This window comes from Stenella coeruleoalba (genome assembly GCF_951394435.1).
Source record: "Stenella coeruleoalba genome assembly, chromosome: 4".
Classification (NCBI taxonomy): domain Eukaryota; kingdom Metazoa; phylum Chordata; class Mammalia; order Artiodactyla; family Delphinidae; genus Stenella; species Stenella coeruleoalba.
Window position 1 is genome coordinate 19,130,126 of NC_137149.1, and position 20,091 is coordinate 19,150,216.

At 34.7% G+C, this 20,091-nt stretch overlaps 1 protein-coding gene across 1 annotated transcript in view; it reads right to left on the minus strand.

Annotated features, from left to right (window-relative positions):
* Positions 1-20,091, minus strand: part of BLTP1 (bridge-like lipid transfer protein family member 1) — a 207,766-nt gene that overhangs the window by 26,458 nt on the left and 161,217 nt on the right. The window contains exons 60-71 of the mRNA XM_079919926.1: positions 16,092-16,151; positions 14,022-14,248; positions 13,035-13,235; positions 12,710-12,840; positions 11,329-11,452; positions 9,347-9,456; positions 8,588-8,678; positions 7,994-8,056; positions 5,689-5,942; positions 4,903-5,118; positions 3,526-3,706; positions 2,823-3,021 (exon numbers count right to left, since the gene is read on the minus strand). Coding sequence (XP_079776052.1) covers positions 2,823-3,021; positions 3,526-3,706; positions 4,903-5,118; positions 5,689-5,942; positions 7,994-8,056; positions 8,588-8,678; positions 9,347-9,456; positions 11,329-11,452; positions 12,710-12,840; positions 13,035-13,235; positions 14,022-14,248; positions 16,092-16,151 — 1,857 coding nt within the window. The remainder of the gene's footprint in view (positions 1-2,822; positions 3,022-3,525; positions 3,707-4,902; positions 5,119-5,688; positions 5,943-7,993; positions 8,057-8,587; positions 8,679-9,346; positions 9,457-11,328; positions 11,453-12,709; positions 12,841-13,034; positions 13,236-14,021; positions 14,249-16,091; positions 16,152-20,091) is intronic.

Genomic DNA, 20,091 nt, shown 5'->3' on the forward strand with positions numbered 1-20,091 from the left:
TCAAAAGCTTTACAGACAAGCAAAAGCTAAGAGAATTCAGCACCACCAAACCAGCTCTACAACAAATGCTAAAGGAACTACTCTAAGTGGGAAACAAAAGAGAAGAAAGGACCTACAAAAACAAACCCAAAACAATTAGAAAATGGTAGTAGGAACATACATATCAATAATTACCCTAAACCTGAATGGATTAAATGCTCCAACCAAAAGACACAGGCTTGCTGAATGGATACAAAAACAAGACCCATATATATGCTGTCTACAAGAGACCCACTTCAGACCTAGGGACACATTCAGACTGAAAGTGAGGGGATGGAAAAAGATATTCCATGCAAATGGAAATCAAAAGAAAGCTGGAGCAGCAATACTCATATCAGATAAAATAGACTTTAAAACAAAGAATGTTACAAGAGACAAGGAAGGACACTACACAATGATCAGGGTATCAATCCAAGAAGAAGATATAACAATTATATATGCACCCAACATAGGAGCACCTCAATACATAAGGCAACTGATAACAGCTATAAAAGAGGAAATCGACAGTAACACAATAATAGTGGGGGACTTTAACACCTCACTTACACCAATGGACAGATCATCCAAACAGAAAATTAATAAGGAAACCCAAGCTTTAAATGACATGACAGACCAGATAGATTTAATTGATATTTATAGGACATTCCATCCAAAAACAGCAGATTACACTTTCTTCTCAAATGCGCACGGAACATTCTCCAAGATAGATCACGTCTTGGGTCACAAATCAAGCCTCAGTAAATTTAAGAAAATTAAAATCATATCAAGCATCTTTTCTGACCACAACGCTATGAGAGTAGAAATGAATTACAGGGAAAAAAATGTAAAAAACACAAACACGTGGAGGCTAAACAATACGTTACTAAATAACCAAGAGATCACTGAAGAAATCAAAGAGGAAATCAAAAAATATCTAGAGATAAATGACAATGAAAACACGATGATCCAAAACCTATGGGATGCAGCAAAAGCAGTTCTAAGAGGGAAGTTTATAGCAATACAAGCCTACCTCAAGAAACAAGAAAAATCTCAAACAAACAATCTAACCTTACACCTAAAGGAACTAGAGAAAGAAGAACAAACAAAGCCCAAACTTAGCAGAAGGAAAGAAATCATAAAGATCAGAGCAGAAATCAATGAAATAGAAACAAAGAAAACAATAGCAAAGATCAATAAAACTAAAAGCTGGTTCTTTGAGAAGATAAAATTGATAAACCATTAGCAACATTCATCAAGAAAAAGAGGGAGAGGACTCAATAAAATTAGAAATGAAAAAGAAGTTACAACAGACACCGCAGAAATACAAAGCATCCTAAGAGACTACTACAAGCAACTCTATGCCAATAAAATGGACAACCTGGAAGAAATGGACAAATTCTTAGAAAGGTATAACCTTCCAAGACTGAACCAGGAAGAAACAGAAAATATGAACAGACCGATCACAAGTAATGAAATTGAAACTGTGATTAAAAATCTTCCAACAAACAAAAGTCCAGGACCAGATGGCTTCACAGGTGAATTCTATCAAACATTTAGAGAAGAGCTAACACCCATCCTTCACAAACTCTTCCAAAAAACTGCAGAGGAAGCAACACTCCCAAACACATTCTATGAGGCCACCATCACCCTGATACCAAAACCAGCCAAAATAAAAAATAAAAAAGACCCAACACAGCCAAACATAAATTAAAAAATATATAAAAGTGATCTAAAAATGTTAGTCATTATTATCACGATTACTGGCTACTTTAAAAGATTTATCAAGTTCCATCTCTCAAATAAAGATTTTTCAAATAATTCTTGTCCAGTCCAATATTCCCTTTTTTGGATATTCTACTTTATATATATAAGGTATTATTCACATGGTATAGTAGCCAGATTCCAAGATAACTTCCAATAGTCCTTTCCTCCTGGTATTCACGCCCTTGTGTAGTTCCCTCCCACACTGAATAAGGCTCACCTGTATGATCAATTAGACATTGTGGAAGTGATGTTACATGACTTCTGAGACTAAGCCATAAAAGATATTGCAGCTTCAGCCATGTTCTCTTTTGGATCACTCCTTTTGAGGGAATGTCAGCTGCCATGTCCTGAGAACACTCAGGGACCCCAGTGGAGAGACCCATGTGGGGAGAAACTAAAGCACCAGCTTGCCAGCCATGTGAATGGGATACAATGGAAGCAGATTTCCAGACCCAGTCAGGCATTTGGATGACTGCAGCCCTAGCCAACATCCTGACTGTAGCTTCATAAAAGACTGTGAAGTTAGATTCACCCTGCCAAACTGCTCCTGAATTTCTGATCCACAGAAGGTGTGTTTGAGATTTTAAGCCACTAAATTTGTGATAATTTGTTATGCAATAATAGATAATTAATAAATGTGGTTAAGTCCAGTGCACTCTGTCTTAAATGTATAACTTTGATGTTTCCATCTAGATCATAAGCTCCCAGATATAACTTTGATGTTTCCATCTAGATCATAAGCTCCCAGATTTGAACTACATTAAGACTTTTCTAAATATATATAGATCTAAAAAATTAAGTAAACTTTAAGTATATTAAGTTTATTTTAACAACTGATATTCTAAGGTAATATCAGTTTGAGAACTAGGCAAAAGTAGTTGGCCAACACTTCCACATATGAACTTTGTACAGTCGTTACTGATAAGTCTAAGTCCTTTCTTAAACGTGAATTTGAAAGAAAGTCTCAAAAGAGCAAGTAGGTGATGACTAAAACTTAATTTATGAAAAAAATTAAAATAAAGTATATTTTCCGTAAATACCTGAGGGAATAGGCGGGGGCTGGGGGGGAAGTAAGGTGTGAGTCTTGCTCTGGGCAGTGCAAGGTAAAGGAGGAGGAGGAGATGTCGCACTATCTTTCACACCGTACAGCTTGGACTCTTTAGACAGTGTTCTTGGCAAGGAAGATCCTCTGGAGGCATTAGGTGATTCGGTCTTTAGAGTCTTGGAATTATAATGCAACTGTATTGAAACAAATAAACTTTCAAAATTAAAATTATGCAGATGAGGGAAACCAAGAAATGTACAAAAATGTGGCAGAAAGAACACTGGTTCAGGAGCCAGAAGACTTTACAAGTTAGCTTTGTGATCCCGGCAAGTTCCTTATTAGCTTTATCTCATTTTTAAAGTTAAAAAGGGTCATCCCAGATAATATTTTAAGTTCTTTCTAGCTTAACATCCTAGCTTAATAATTCTAGAATCTAAAAGAGTTGCAATAGGCAAGGTTTAGCAAATACATTGTGAATGTCAAGGTTTAAAAAAGAAAATTAACTTTTCTGTCAAAATTTCGTGGAAAAAGGGGCAACCTGCAGTTTAGAAGGCCTCATGTTCAGAATATGGCTATATTAGAGAAAAACTTCAGAAGGCCTCGTTTTAATACAATTGGTAAAGGAAGAATATATATGATAGAAAATAAACATGGCTACTAATAATCTAATCCCTAATCCTAGACATTTAGGTTTTTACCTTTACATCAACTCCAGGAATGTAAAATACTGTTGTTTCTAAGTCACTAGGCTTTGTCTGTAGAGATGATGGCACTTTCTTGCCAGTCATTAAATGCGTGGTGGAAGCATAATTAGTTTGAAACTTCTTCTTTTTCGAAGGAGAATCTTGATCTAAACTCCTGGAACTTCTGTCATAACTCCTATAAATAGAAAAATGTTTTATCTTTTTGAAAGACATTTATTTCCTTTTATTTTGTTTAAAAGCAAACTTTTATTTATATAGTAAATGAAATGTAATCCTTTATTAATAAGGTTGAAAAAGTGAAGCTCATCAGTGTCTCTAGTGAAACCGGTTAATCCTTGCATGGATGAGGTTTATGTTGTATGTTCCACAACTACACAAGGCAGTTATTCTTTCCCGAGATCACAGCTGTTTCACATGAACACATAAGGTTGAACCAAATGAAACTGCCCTTTACATAGGTAAATATAGCTGAGTACCAGCAATTTAGTTTGGTTTACTGCGGTTCAACCAAAAATAAATTAACAGTCGTTCTTATTATCACCACTATTACATTTGTAAGAATTTAACTGTTTAGAGTGCCTTTTTACCTTCTCATTTTATAAAAAGCTTCATTAGACAAAGAGACATTTAAAAATCTTTTATTATAGAAAATTTCGAACATACAGAAAGTAAATGGAACAGCAGAATGAACTCCCACGGGCCCATCTCCCAGCTTCAGCATTTGTCAGCATTCTGCCTACTTGTTTTATCTACATTTCCACCCACTCCTTACTCATTCACTCAATTATTAATATTACTGTTTCCCTATAATTCTTTTTTAGATTAGGAAGGAAAAGCAAAACAAATTCAAAGAACAAAATAATCTAACCCTACGCCTGTTTATACCACTATTTCGTCAATGATGGAAACAAATGGTAAAGCTGCAGTTATAGCCTGAACAACATTCCAGTTTACTGAGGTCTCTGTGCAGCTGTTTCCCAATCTTTCTTATTTCTTTATGTCATCAAACTTTCAATAACAAGATATCTTTAAGTATTGTACTGTTCTTTGAAACAGAAATGTGCACAATGATGAGAGACTGAGAAATTCATGCTTATTTAAAGAATTCCAATGATATAACTATTTTAATTAACAAATTTGCTAGAATCTAAATCAGACGTCCATTTCTAATCACCAGAAAATATTATACACTTGTTTAAAGAAAACAGTATGTTATACAAATAAACACTCAAACATGCTAATTATAATAAAATATACTCTTTAAATCTGCATTTTGGGATGTGGTGGGAAATGTTTGTTACAATTAATGATATATAAATAGTAGTTCTAACAAATGAAGTTACTTGTACACCTTTCTGACCAATATCTTACCTTCTCAAGCTTATATCATCATGTTCTTGTAGAAGGGTGGTTGGGTGGAGCACACATTTTCCACTATCAATTTCAACTCGTATATCAAGTTCAAAGTCAATATTTCTCTCTGTAGCTGTGCCACTAAGACTTCTGTTGGCTGGGGCTGTTGGCCAGCGTTCTGTAAATAGCTGATGAACAGCAGCAAAGCCTGTTGCTTTTTTACGAGATGTATGTCTAGAGAAAGAACAACTGGTGATTACATTGTAGTAAACTGGGAAGAGTTTTCAACAAACTATTTTCCAACATGTTATGTGAGCAGTAGTCTGTAAGTAAATTTCACTATTTTATAAATTCACACAAATTACCCAACTGGCTCCTACTAATTGAAGTTTTTCTTAAGTTTAATGGAGTCACATTTTATTCAACAACTATGTACTGAGTAACTGTCATGTGTCAGGCAATGTTCTCAGTGCTCAGGACACAGGCACAAGCACTGATATTAAGGAGTCTGAATATCAGTGTATGACCTACATTCTACAACTTGGAGGAGATTTCATTTTTGCAAATTGTAAAATTTAAAATGCTACTTTCTAGATTTTATTAAAAAAACATAAAGACAGGGAAAGAAAAAAATAATGCCATATGGAGCTAAATTATATTAGTAAACCATGGATACATCTCCTAGTCTCACTCTGGGTAGGCACGTTAAGATTTTCTTTTTTCTGTAAAAATTAACAGTTATATAATGCTTTAAGCTCAGTTCTAGATTCTAAAATACTGCCTAAGGATCTTAAAGCTACTCACGAGGGTTTCCTGTAAATATAGAACCTTTCCCTCTCATGGTCTTCATCCTTTTCATCCTTCTCGGAATCTTCACTGGTAGAAGACAAACTGTCATCCCGTCGGCCCTCCTCAGGTTGGAAAGAAATGCCTGGTGAAAGGCCTCCTGGAGTTTTGGGAGAACTGAACACGGAATATGATCCTTCACTATTTGAGGAGTAATGGGATGGACCTTCAATGGTTACTGACAAAAGGTCCAGTTCTGTCTCCTCTGGAAACTGAATGTAAAGAGAAAAAATATGAATCAGGTTCACATTATAAACCTCTTTTCCCTTAAAAAAAAAAAAGAAAAAAATTATACATTTAAGCGTCTAAAATTTCTCTCAAAATTGAATTTCCTCACGCTGAGCTGAAAGATCAGCTTTACAAACATATGAAATGATACACCAAAGAAGGAAGCAGAAGTTCAAACCACAGAAAGTCATATCACTGACTCACTAAAAATTAGAGTGAAATTTTACTTTATATAAGCATATATCATCATGTTAATTAGTACATACTGTAATTCTTTAAAGCATGGGTTAATCATGCTGTGGAGACAAAAGAAACAATATGATTAACTTTAAATTAGAAGGGCAAGAGAGCAATTAATGATGGAAGAGGATGCAAGTGTCAGTACAGAATGTACTTTGTGCTTCCAGAATACTTTCTGTGGATACATCTTTTTAAAATGGGCCCCTACTAAGCTGAAGAAAGATGTGTAAATAGTTATATAATTAAATAGCAATCAATCAAACTTAAGAATTCTGTATTTTAAGGCAAATACTTTGTGTAATAAGTACAATGTCACTCACTGAGGATTGTATCAGGAGACCACTGCATTTAAGTAGGTCAAAAAAAGAACAAAAAACAAACTTCTATGACCTTATTTTGATTCCCAGTTTTGAGATTTGCTCACATATCCTTTGAGGGAATGTGATAAGCCTTTGTAAAGTGTAATGTGCAAGGTACATTGATATTACTATAAGATACATAGTGAAATCCTATAATCAAAATTTCAAACATTTGCAGAATCTAGATTTTCTTCACTTTTTAAAAAATAACATATCATTTAGTAAGTAAGTCAGATTTTATCAGAAAATCTTCAACTTTTAAAGCTGTGGTAAGAGTTTATGTAGATAAATATCCCTTTGTTTATATTTATTTTCTATTTAACCATGCCTTAATGATCTATTCTGTAATTCATGATTTTTATACACTATTTTTTATAAACAGCATATACTGCTATTTAAAAATCGGACTTGAATCATTCAAATATTAATGCCTTTAAGAATAACTCAATCATTTCACAGTATATACATATATCAAATAATTATGTTGTATACCTGAAAATAATGTTATATGTCAATTATCTCGATTTTAAAAATACAGGAAAAAAAAAATCAATTAGTAGAATCCATTCAATTCACTGTAAAGGACAGTATTTCCAAGTTCATTTTTAGAAAAAAGGACATGTCTGTCAAGCTCATTCTATTACAACCTAATAGTTCTAAAACAAAATTCGGCTTGACTAAATTCAGTGTAACTACGGGATATATATTGAGACTATCTTAAAAGAGTGGGAGATGGGAAACAAATGTGGAATAAGTTCCAATTTTTAAATGTAACTTGACAGAAAATTTCTAGACAATGATTTATATACCTACTATACAGATACAATTTTAAAATTAAATTTTACTCTTATAACTTATATTTAGGGAAAATATGTAGCTTATAAAGGTGTTAACTTATAAGTGATTGTGTAGCACATTTTCCACACTGTTTTGAACATAATTTTTAATAGATTGCTTTTATACATGCTTTTTTTATACTAGTGACTGAAAATAAATAACACTCAATGATTAATTTGTTGTTCTGTTGATTCTAGTTTGAATTAGGTAACTAATTTTTTCTTAAAGAAAAGATTCATTTTGTGTTTGAGTGTAGGGAAAAAGAGATTCACTTCGGGATTAGCAAATAACTGTAATATATTGCAGTTTTTGGTTTATGATTTTGTTGAGTTAATCTGGTGTGCTGATTTAGTCCTTCTTTAATTTTGGAGATTAAATAATTACTATTAAATTATAAGTGAGTATAGAAGTAAAATATATTCATGAAAAAGCTTAGGAAATATAAAGGATGAAAAAGAATTGAAACAATCTTAAACCTTTATGTAAAATATCTTCAAGGTCTGAGTTTAGTATGAAATTAGAGGAAGACATTTTGAAAGCAGATTTTCAGAGTGGTTACTTAGTTTTAAAGCAAAATTTATGTTGTTCTTAAAAAGTACCTGAAAATACCCTTCCCCAGGACAGCTGGACTGTGGTGTACTTCCCCATACCGTTTTTTTCAACTTAATTAAAATAATAAGAAAATTTATAAAAATTAATGAAAAATAAAAAAACAATGATTTAAAAGTAAACAAAAACAACAAACATTTTAACATTCATTTTAACATGCTATAAAATTAGAATACAACTTTGACGCTGACCTTTTTTACTACTAGTTTCTGATATTATCTCTATATATTCTGAACAAAAATACATAAACAATAAAATACATTAAGTAAGAACATTCCACATTTACATTTGTGTAAAATACCCAGTTTAATGCAGAGTCGAACTTGAAAGAAAAATTATTCAACAAAATGTTTCTACCTACAAGCAGTATGGGGTCTTTATTCTACATGCAAAACACTAACACCTGCGGCATGGCTCTCAATAGTGCTCTGCTATTTGGCAACGTACAGACACCTCAACCATCACAATCCACACTTTCACTGTAAGTAGGAACTACTATTTCTAAACTGCGTAACTACTATAATTTTGTAATTACTAAAAATTATTTAGCACTGTGTATCTCTAACAAATAGTATCTCTCTTACTGTATCTTGGATATTGAAAGTGACTCTGGGTCCAGGAGATGCTGCATCCACCCGGATTTCTGGGAGCTCCTCAGTTTCACCTACTCGAGAACTATAATAAAATATAAAGTTATAAAACATTAATATTCGTGTTCAAAAAAAACCCCTGGACGTTATAAAAGTCTGATTAATGACATTAACACTTTATTTCTAAATATTTACCTTATCCAAGGATTGAACTTTTGGTATTCCATTTCTTAACCTTTAGCATCTCATAAAAAAAAAGTTCATTGCTTTAACACAAGATTTCCTAAAATTAAGCCTTATAAAAAAGAATTTATACTTACTTTATAGTGTTCATTTACTAGTAAATCTATATTTTTCTTCAATAATAAGTAAAATTTCCATTTTTCATATGTTAAATGTGTGTATAATCACACTTTCTAAAATGACAAATTTAGAGCTGCAGCTCCTAACATGGAATATTCATTTCTTTGGATAGTCTATACGTTTACGCATAAACTTGTCTAAATAGCAGTGTACTTCATTACTAAAAAGCACACAATGACTTTTATAATATAAAAGTAGAGTATAAATGAGATAGAGGGATTCCTCAAACTTCTTAGTTTGACAGTATCCACTATTACTAGTTTTACTAATAAGGTCCATTTGCTACCTTAATTTTGTAATTTCCCCAATTAGAACACAATAAATAAGTAGTGACCTTTGGCAAAAGAGTCAGCAATTTTATTACTTGTTTCATTGGTTGAAATATATTACCTTGCCCTTTCCATTCGCTTAAGAGGTGGTCTTCCAGAAGCTGAAATGGTTTTTGATCGGCTGTAACTTGGTTTGTAACCCAAACCCCACTTATCCTTTAGGGAAGCAGCCTAATGAACGGGGGTAGAAAAAGGGTGACTTTAGGCAGTTGTTTACTGTTGTAATATCTGACTTCAGGTAAAATATTCTGCTATTATAGAAGTTATCTTGTCTCCCCCAGGTCAATAACAAGTTATCTTAAATTGTGACTTTAAATGTCACTTAACAACACAGATGGATCAAAGTGCAGCAGGAATCAACTATTCTTAGTCCTAACGTCAATTAGGAAGGCTGTACAAGGAAAATAGGAGCCACCAGCTCGTTTGAGAGAAAAGATTGGGAGCAGGGATGAGGGGTACAGAAATAAGGGGAGAAATGAGGAAACAGTAAGAAAAGAAAGAAAATGAGAATTAAAAGGAAAGATTCTGGGAGAAACGTGAGGGGAGGGGGGAGAAGAGGAGATCAGGGAAGAGAGGGAGGGGGAGGGAGGGAGCGACCACTAATCATCCCAAGTACCCCCCAAGGGTACCCCTCCTGACAGAACTCTTTGTTACAGAAAAGGAAAGGAAGTGGTGACTGGAACACCTTCCTTGTCGCCAAATCCCTCTTCTTCAAATTTGTAGTTTGGGGGGGCTAGATAGTAAAAAGATTCTAATACAATGGAGACTTAGAAAGCAAGAGGACTAAAAGGGAATTGGGGGGAAATACCAAATGAGAAAAATGTTAAGAACACAGATTTAATTTCAGTAATTTTCCTAATCCTCTCCACCTAGTTTTATTTTTAAGTTAATTGCCAATTCTAAACTAGCTTATAAACAGTATGGCAAGCAATATTTTCATTATGTTGCATGGCTGTGAGGTACATAGTGGCAAAACATTTAAACACAGAGTTATGCATTACAGAGCATCACTATCCATTTAGTACTATCAGAAGCCAGTGATGAATAAAGTTGAATTTTATTCCTAATTTAAATAAATAATTTAGAACACTATTCAAATGAGGTCTAGGACTTCGGTGGTGACCAAGGAAAGAAAGTTCAAGCCGATGAACTCTGGATCCCTGCAACCTTTCCACCTTTTCTCTAACCTCAACAGCTCTGATTTAACCAGTTTTTATGTATTGGGGTAACACCCCAAAACCATATTCTGGTTAAAAAAAACTGGAGGGTTTTGCTGACTATATTTTTAAAAATTAGTTTTTCTACTAAGAAGACCACCTTGACCCAAAGCAACCTACCTCCATTTGAATAAGTTTTAGAATTATTTTCTACTCTATTTTTCTAGTACATCTATCTATATATTTATTTCAAGTGTTCAGCAATTGGACTAAATCCCAGAATGTGGTAGAAAGTAAGGTCAAAGATAAACAACTTGTCCTTTAAGAGGCTCAAATACTAGTAAGGGCAACTAAATATGCAAATAATAAAGGTAAGAATAAAGTGCTGACAGTATGTAGTGGCTAAGAGTAAAATCTTCTGTGGAAAATGGGAGGGGTAGAATGGACATCTCAAAAAATTTCACATTTGAATTAGAGACAAAAAAGAAAGTATGACTTCATGAAAGGCAGACAGAACACAGTGGCTAAGGGCATAAACTGTAGAATTCCACTGTTTGGGTTTGAATCTTGGCTCCACTGGAATTACTGGCTGTATAACCTTGGTCAAATTGCTTGACCTCTCTGTGCCTCAGTTTCCTCATCTTTAAAATGGGGAAAATAATATAAGCTACCACATAGGGTTGTTGTAAAGATTTAATGGGTTATTGAATGTAAAGTGCTTTAAACAGTGCCTGGTACATAGTAGACATGAGATACACAAATCAAGTGTTATCACTAGCAATGGAGGAAGAAAGAGAACAACATAAGTATCATCATAAAATTTCATAAAGTGATAAAATGTTTACATAGTCTACTTTAATAAAATTCTCCTTAAATGTTTACTCACTCGCATACTGGACCTCCGTAATTTTTTACGAACATCTCTTCTAATATCATTCACAGCAACAGATTCTAATTGTTGATAACGTTGAATTTCCTGGTTTATGGTTCCTTCACTTGCACCTAGTTTTCTGGATAAAAAACAAATATGGCAGTTATTGTAATGAGGTAACAAAGTAAGAGTGATTTTTACTTGCTCCTTTTAAAATTCTCTATCAGAATATCAAAGATTATGTATGGACAGGCCAAAATCCTGCATAAACTTAATACTCATATCTGGCAAACTGTAAAAAAAAAAACTTTCTCTAATGTTTTAGGAAATGGTTCTTATCCATTTCTACATCAAGAGTCTCTGTGATAATCTCAGGAAAGCTATGGAACCACTTAGCAGAATAGTATCTGTATGTAATATTTTACATATAATTTAAGCCTCAGGTAAGATTTTAGGGGGGGAAGTATATTTTGCTTCAAGTCAGTTTTCCCCTGATAACAAAACTCAAACTGTAATGTAAGTCAACAGGAAAACGTGAATCACTGTATCATAACTGATTTTACAGACAAGTTTTTAGCAAATACCGTTCACTGTACAATGTATACATTTCTGTAAAATCCTCGAATGCAAAAAAACACAGATACAGGAGTACAAAGATTAGAAAAGATGAAGTATGTTTTCCACCTTTGGGGAAAACAAAAATTTCAGTTTGGCAAGAAGAATATTTAGTCTTACAGAGCAAGTATTACCTAGTCAGTACTATTTAGCAGGCTACAGATAAAGAAAAAAATGACTTCCGCCTACTCCCCCCTCTTGGCTCGCCCTACCCTCACCTCAGTTCTAGTGAACTGCTAATACAGGCAAGCAAAAAGCATGAAGTTTGAATTCAGACAAACACAGGTTCAAATTCCAATTCTTTAATCTCTCCGAGCCAGTTTTCTCATCCATAAAGTTTGGATAATGCCATCTACTCTCATAGAAATGTTGTGAGGATTAAATTGAGATAACACGTCAGAATCACAATAGGTACTTAATAAATTCTAAATTTTCTTCCTCTCTCAAAAATTTGCATTCCAAAAATACTGTTAGCAAAACACTCATATTTACATACGTATGTGAAGATGCATGTATATACACGTAGAGATGCATATATGTGACATAAAGTCAGTCATAAACTTCTCAGAAATGGGGAGCTGTGATGAGCACTAGACTAACATTTCTAACTTTATCACTAATGAATATATGATCTCAGACAAATCACCAAACTTTTCTGGACCTTGGTGATCTCATTTATAAACTAAATGGGTTGTACTGGCCCCAATCCAGTTTCCTTCACATTTAAAATCTATTCTATTATTAGGGAATACTATACTAAATTACAAATCATTATACATACTTAAGATCATCTATTACTTTGGCCTGTTCATTCAGTTCTCTGATATCCACTATACGCTTCATAATTTTTCTTCCTCTAAGTTCTCCTGGCTGGCTACAAGATGCTCCTTGTCTTCGATGATCTACAGCTTCCTGAAAAATCAAAAGCATGTCTGTCAGTAACACCCTCAGGTCACAAAGCAAATCTACCCTATCACAGAAATAACACCTTAAATCAAAGGAAGCATGCAAGAATCAAAGCCATCTATATTAAGTAAGATGATTGGAATTCTCCAGTGATTCAAACCCCTTCATTTTCATAAGGAATCCATTTAGTTGCTACCTACGTTTCCCCATGAGTGAGCTCTGCATGCTTTCAGATGGGACTGGCTAGACTGAGGGGAGGCCCACATCTCTGGGTTACACAGATACTCTGCAGGAACAGAATAGCGCTGATGTGGAGGCCTCAGGCCTAGGAGGTGATTTACAAGTCGTTGCCCAAAGGTGAGCTTGTGGCCATCTCCACTTACTGAACTTTCCTCTGAACTCTAAATGGTAAACAGTAATGTTAATTTTTTAAAAATTTCTTTCCAAGAACAAAACTATTTCATGATACAGTAGTTAAAAGATGTTTCAAAAAATTTTTTACGTTGATAATAGAATGAAAGCAGAGAGAAACTTTCTTTTTAACTAATAAATAATAAGTTTAACTAATAACTAATCAATCTGATACTATAGAATATGTACAGTATAAATGGAAATACACATTTTTAAAATGTATACTTTATTTTGTGTGGGTGCACTTTGCTTTTGACTTTCATTTTTGAACATCATTATTGAGATAATTCACATGCCATAAAATTGACCCATTTAAAATGTATAATGGTTTATAGTGGTTTTTAGTATAGTCACAAAGTTGTGCAGCCATCATCAGAATCTATTTAGAACATTTTCACCGCCTCCCAAACAAAACCTCATAACATTAGCAGTCTCTTCCCATCCCCTCTCCCAACCCCCTAAACTCTCCCAGTCCTAGGCAACCACTGATCTACTTTCTGTCTCTACAAATCTGCTTGCACTTTGCTGTTACTGTTAACATGTTACCTGTAGGTTAAGGCACAAGTTGGTTGACAGCCGTTATGAAACAAGGAATTCAATTAAAAGACAATATTATGGAATTAAAAAAACAATATTATATAAATGTAGACACAGAGGACCACCACTCCCTTCCTTCCTCCACAACTAGCAACTACAGTAAATAACACTGACCTAATAATATCCCTTTCTCAGGGTAAAAGCCAGTCCTGAAAAAGTCTAACTGTGAGTTTACTTACAGTATGGATAGTGGGAGACATAGTGTCAACTTCATCTTCATCTGACAGGTCAGCTATGTTCACTGAATTTAGATCGGCAATGTCATCTGTGTCCTCCTCTCCTGTCAGTGTTGTAAGGGTATTGCCCAGAGCGTTAAGTCTTTTGCCAATGTTAGGATCCATGTGGACATCAATCCCACACATTTTCCACAATACATTGAGTGTCCAGGTTCCAGCACTACTACTTTCTGTTTAAATAAAGAAGTGACGTTTTTGGTTAAGTCTTGAGTATAGAAATTTAAATAATTCTACATTCAGGGAATAAAGTGGATGATGGCCCTGTGTAATAACTAATGTCTCTCACAGCTAGATCTGTCAGAAACATGAGACTATGGGATTGATTCCCCTATTGTATAGGGTGCACCTACTGTTCCTCTGTTTTCAGCACTCTTCTTTCCCCATGTGACCTATGAATTCCCTCCTCCCCTAGCCCCCTAGCTGATCTACCTTCCCATGACTATAGTAGGAGAACTGGCACAGCCCTCCCTCATTAGCCAGAATTAATTAGATGATTAGTCTGAGTAAGGGTCAAAGTTGGAAAACTAAGAATCCTTCCCTGGACTTGAGAAAAGACCGGTCCTTCTCTAGTGACTGAGGGGCGGGGAATGAGGCTCATGAGCTGCTCGCAGCCATGTTTCCTGCCATGTTTCAGGAGGTCAGCAGTAAGCACAAATGAAGCAGCCGGAGAGAAGCAAAGACAAGAGCTGGAAAGAGCCCTGGTGACAGCTGGGATCTTGTTTCCAGTAGTTCCTGAGGGCCCCTGAATTGACCTGGTTCCTTCTCTTCACTGAGATAGCCATTCCTAAGTTTAACTGTGATCTGCAAATGTTCTTTTAACAAGTTCCCCCTTTTAGTTAAGCCAGTTTGAGTATGTTGTTGTTGCTTATAAACAAGACCCCTGACAAAGACTTTTATGTGACCTTCCTCCCAATATGTATGTTTACCTCAGTTATCACCTTTTCCTTCTAACATTACTGCTGGAAATCTCCTAACCTTTTCAGTTCTCTGTCTGTGGGGACTGCAGGCCTTGCTATTTTCTGAGACAGTTTACTTAGGATGAGCACTGAGACTAGGTTTTGGAGGACAGGAGGAAGAGTAAGGAGGAAAGGAACTCTGCTCATTTAATCAGCTTCTCCCCTCTCAACATTTTAAGCTCTCTTAAATAAACATCTCCATTTATCTTACCCTAGTTTTATACCAGTAAAAATAATAAAAATTTACACTATGCTGTCATCTTAGTTAAGACGGATTATTACTTCTATGGTTATCTCCTAACCAGTTTCCTAGATTTTTCTCCTCTCTAATCCTTGAAAGTGTCCCTTTTGATACTGTCACATCTGCTTTCTTGCTCAAAAAAACTCAATGGCTTTCTCACTGTCCACCAAATGAAGTCCAAATTCCTTAATTTGGGATTTAAGATTTTTCTCATCTTATTTTCACATAACTCTATTCCAGCCAATTTGGACAACTCTAACCAGACACTGTGTTCTGACATCATGACAGGAATTATTCTCTCCGCCTGAATTTTCTCTATTCATATTTTCCAGTTTTTGCTTAAGAAACAATTTTATCCATCTTTCAAGTCCTTGTTTAAATGCTTTTTCTTCCATAAAGCTTTCTCTCATTCCAGTATCCTTTGAAATTTAGAAATTTTATCTCCCTCCTGTAAATTTCATTAGCAATTGGAATTTTATATATTTTTTGAACTTATCACTTATTGCAGTTTAGTTATGCTGCAGAGCTGTAACTACCTTATTAGAATTTAAACTTATATGGCATAGAAAGTATATCTTATTCATCTTTGTCTTTCCCAAAACATTTTGTAGTGTATCTTGTACACTGATGGTGTCTAATTAATTGTTAGATAAATAAAAATATGCTAATATTATTGCAAAATAGTTTTTAAAAATTAGGGAATACCAGAATGAGTTTAGTTAAAAGAGCCTCTAATATAAAGGCAGGAAAAATGGATAAAAAAAGCAGAATTCTACCAGATATATATAGCAAAATTAATACCAAAGGTGAACTTACCAGCAGCTGCTTGTCCTGTAGTCCTGGAACATACTTCATAGGTACCATCTGGAACTACACCTGCACAAAAATCAACCCCAAAATAAGTTTCAATAAAATTATGCTTGTGATTAAATATTACACTGCAATTTTTCTTCCAAAAATGATTACCTAAACAGGATTACTAGCCTCTCTAGGTTTCAGTTTCTTTTTTTTAAATTTAATTTATTAATTTATTTATTTTACACAGCAGGTTCTTATTAGTTATCTATCTGATACATCTTAGTGTATTAGGTTTCAGTTTCTAATCTGGAGAATGAAAGGGCTACCTTAGATGACTTATGATGTCTATGTCATATCTCACAATATTTTATTCTTATCGATTTTAAGAACTAAACTGCATACACCTGAAACTAATATATTGTAAATCAACCATACCTCAATAAAGAAAAAAAGATTTGACTCCAGTTTTATCTTTACATTCTGCATGTGATTTCCTTATCTGAGTGACAATACCTGGCCAACTCTGAAACTCTAGTTTCCAGATGCTATGACAATTTGTACCATCATGAGTGAATGGCACTTTGAGAATGCAAATAATTTTTAAATGATTTTTTGATAACTAAGAACTGCCACATTAGGTCACAGACATGATTCATCAACCTTGTCTTTTACTTTGACAAGGATCATTTTATGAGGGAAAAAAAAAAGATTGCCTGCCATGATGTCAACCTCATAAGGTCAGCCTTCTAAGGTCATGGACCTATCCCCAGAACATATCTAACTTTAACTTTGAAACATTTACTACTTCTTAGCTTTAATCAGATAATTTCAGCTTTTTTAAGAGGTTAATTAAATCAACAAAAGACATACCATCCTTGAAATAACTTTTAAACAAAGTAGAGCCTAAAGATAGAATTAAGACCCTTTCTCAGTAATCCTTAATGGAAACCAAATTTCAATCTAAACCTGACAGTATATATACCGTAAATAAAATGTCCTTTTGCAATTCATTCCATATTCTAAACTGGTATTCAAATGTTATGCAAATGTGAGTTGTAGAAATACTACAATTTAGGGACTTCCCTGGTGGTCCAGTGGTTAAGACTCCACGCTCCCAATGCAGGGGGCCTGGGTTTGATCCCTGGTCAGGGAACTAGATCCCGCATGCCACAACTAAGACCCGGCACAGCCAAATAAATAAATTAATTAAAAAAAAAAAAGGAAATACTACAATTTATTTTGGGAGAAAGGGTCTATAAATGATAATTTCTATTATGTATTTTTTAAGATGGTACCAATAACTTTAAAATCTAAATTATATTTTTGAACCACATGGTACTTGTGCCTCACATACACATTATAAAAAAGAATTAGATCTTGTTTGGGGGTAAAAGATTGCCTAATTCACCTTTAATGTCATAGTTATAAATCAGAGCAAAAAAAACCTAGACTACCCTTTCAAATCTTAAGACTGCTAGAATGAAAAGAAAAGCTTCTGAAATTGGAGTAATAAAACTAAGGCCAAATGAAAGTAAGAAACAGTAAATTCAAAAAGGGTAGAAAACATCAGGGACTTCCAATCCCAAGAAGCGCTAGAGAATTTTTGAATATTAAGCTAAAAGAAGATTATATAAATTCATAGAATACAGAGGTATGATGAATTAATAAGGAACATTAAAATTCTTAGGAGTAGATCTGAATCCTGAAAGTGAGAAGTAGGAAACCAACTGGGCTCTTTCCCATTGTACCTGTCATCTCTGAGTTGGACCAACCAGAATCCAGGATGGCAGTATTCCTGCTGTGACAACCAAATGCTGCTACCCAGGTGTTAGCAGAAAGCTTGGAATTTTTCAAACTTCTAACGGTTTAGTTTTTCTAAATACATGTTAAAGAAAAGCGTCTAATCTTTACTATTTAAGGGGTCCATGGAACCCTTCCTATAGATTGTCCTAATTTTTATTGCACTTCCCCCCAAAATATTATCACCTAGAGAGGAAATTACACCATGCTTTTTTTTTTTTTTTTTTTTTGGCCACGCCACTTGGCTTGCAGTCTTAATTCCCCAACCAGGGATAAAACCTGGGCCCCGCCAGTGAAAGCGCCAAGTCCTAACCACTGGACAACCAGGGAATTACCGACACAGGGCCATCTTTTTTCTAGGGCATGATTTTTTTTTTTTTTAACATCTTTACTAGAGTATAATTGCTTTACAATGTTGTGTTAGTTTCTGCTGTATAACAAAGTAAATCAGCTATACGTATACATATATCCCCATATCTCCTCCCTCTTGCGTCTCCCTCCCACCCTCCCTATCCCACCCCGCTAGGTGGTCACAAAGCACCCAGCTGATCTCCCTGTGCTATGCGGCTGCTTCCCACCAGCTACCTATTTTACATTTGGTAGTGTATGTATGTCCATGCCACTCTCTTTGTCACAGCTTACCCTTCCCCCCCCCCCGTGTCCTCAAGTCCGTTCTCTACATCTGTGTCTTTATTCCTGTCCTGCTCCTAGGTTCGTCAGAGCCATTTTTTTTTTTTTAGATTCCATATATATGTGTTAGCATACCGTATTTGTTTTTCTCTTTCTGACCTACTTCACCCTGTATGACAGACTCTAGGTCCATCCACCTCACTACAAATACCTCAATTTCATTTCTTTTAATGGCTAATATTCCACTGTATATATATGCCACATATTCTTTATCCATTCATCTGTCAGTGGACACTTAGGTTGCTTCCATGTCCTGGCTATTGTAAATAGAGCTGCAATGAACATTGTGGTACATGACTCTTCTGGAATTATGGTTTTCTCAGGGTATATGCCCAGTAGTGGGATTGCTGGGTCGTATGGTAGTTCTATTTTTAGTTTTTTAAGGAACTTCCATATTGTTCTCCATAGTGGCTGTATCAATTTACATTTCCACCAACAGTGCAAGAGGGTTCCCTTTTCTCCACACCCTCTCCAGCATTTATCGTTTGTAGATTTTTTTGATGCTGGCCATTCTGACTGGTGTGAGGTGATTCCTCGTTGTAGTTTTGATTTGCATTTCTCTAATGATTAGTGATGTTGAGCATCCGTTCATGTGTTTGTTGGCAATCGGTATATCTTCTTCGGAGAAATGTCTATTTAGGTCTTCTGCCCATTTTTAGATTAGGTTGTTTGTTTTTTTGATATTGAGCTGCAAGAGCTGCTTGTAAATTTTGGAGATTAATCCTTTGTCAGTTTATTCATTTGCAAATATTTTCTCCCATTCTGAGGGTTGTCTTTTCGTCTTGTTTATGCTTTCCTTTGCTGTGCAAAAGCTTTTAAGTTTCATTAGGCCCCATTTGTTTATTTTCATTTTTATTTCCATTTCTCAAGGAGGTGGGTCTAAAAGGATCTTGCTGTGATTTATGTCATGGAGTGTTCTGCCTATGTTTTCCTCTAAGAGTTTGATAGTGTCTGGCCTTACATTCAGGTCTTTAATCCATTTTGAGTTTATTTTTGTGTATGGTGTTGGGAGTGTTCTAATTTCATTCTTTTACATGTAGCTGTCCAGTTTTCTCAGCACCACTTATTGAAGAAGCTGTCTTTTCTCCACTGTATATTCTTGCCTCCTTTATCAAACATAAGGTGACCATACGTGCGTGGGTTTATATCTGGGCTTTCTATCCTGTTCCATTGATCTACATTTCTGTTTCTGTAGGGCATGATTTTTAAATGATCTGTGAAAAAAAATCCTAAGGCATAATCCTACTTTTCCTTATTTCTCTGCCCTAAACTCAACTCTTTTTTTAAAAAAATTGTCAGTTATATCCAAGTATACTTACTCCTAATAAAAACTACACTAATAAAAACTACAAAATAGTAAACTAATTGGTGAATCTGTAATTTGGAATTCTTTTATGTCAGCAAAACAACTACTCTACTCATCTCATTTGCCACTCTCCCAAAACACCAAACAATAAGCATGTTACAAAAACAAGTCATTTGATACCCTCCAAAACCCCAAATAAATTATGATTATCGCAATTATCAG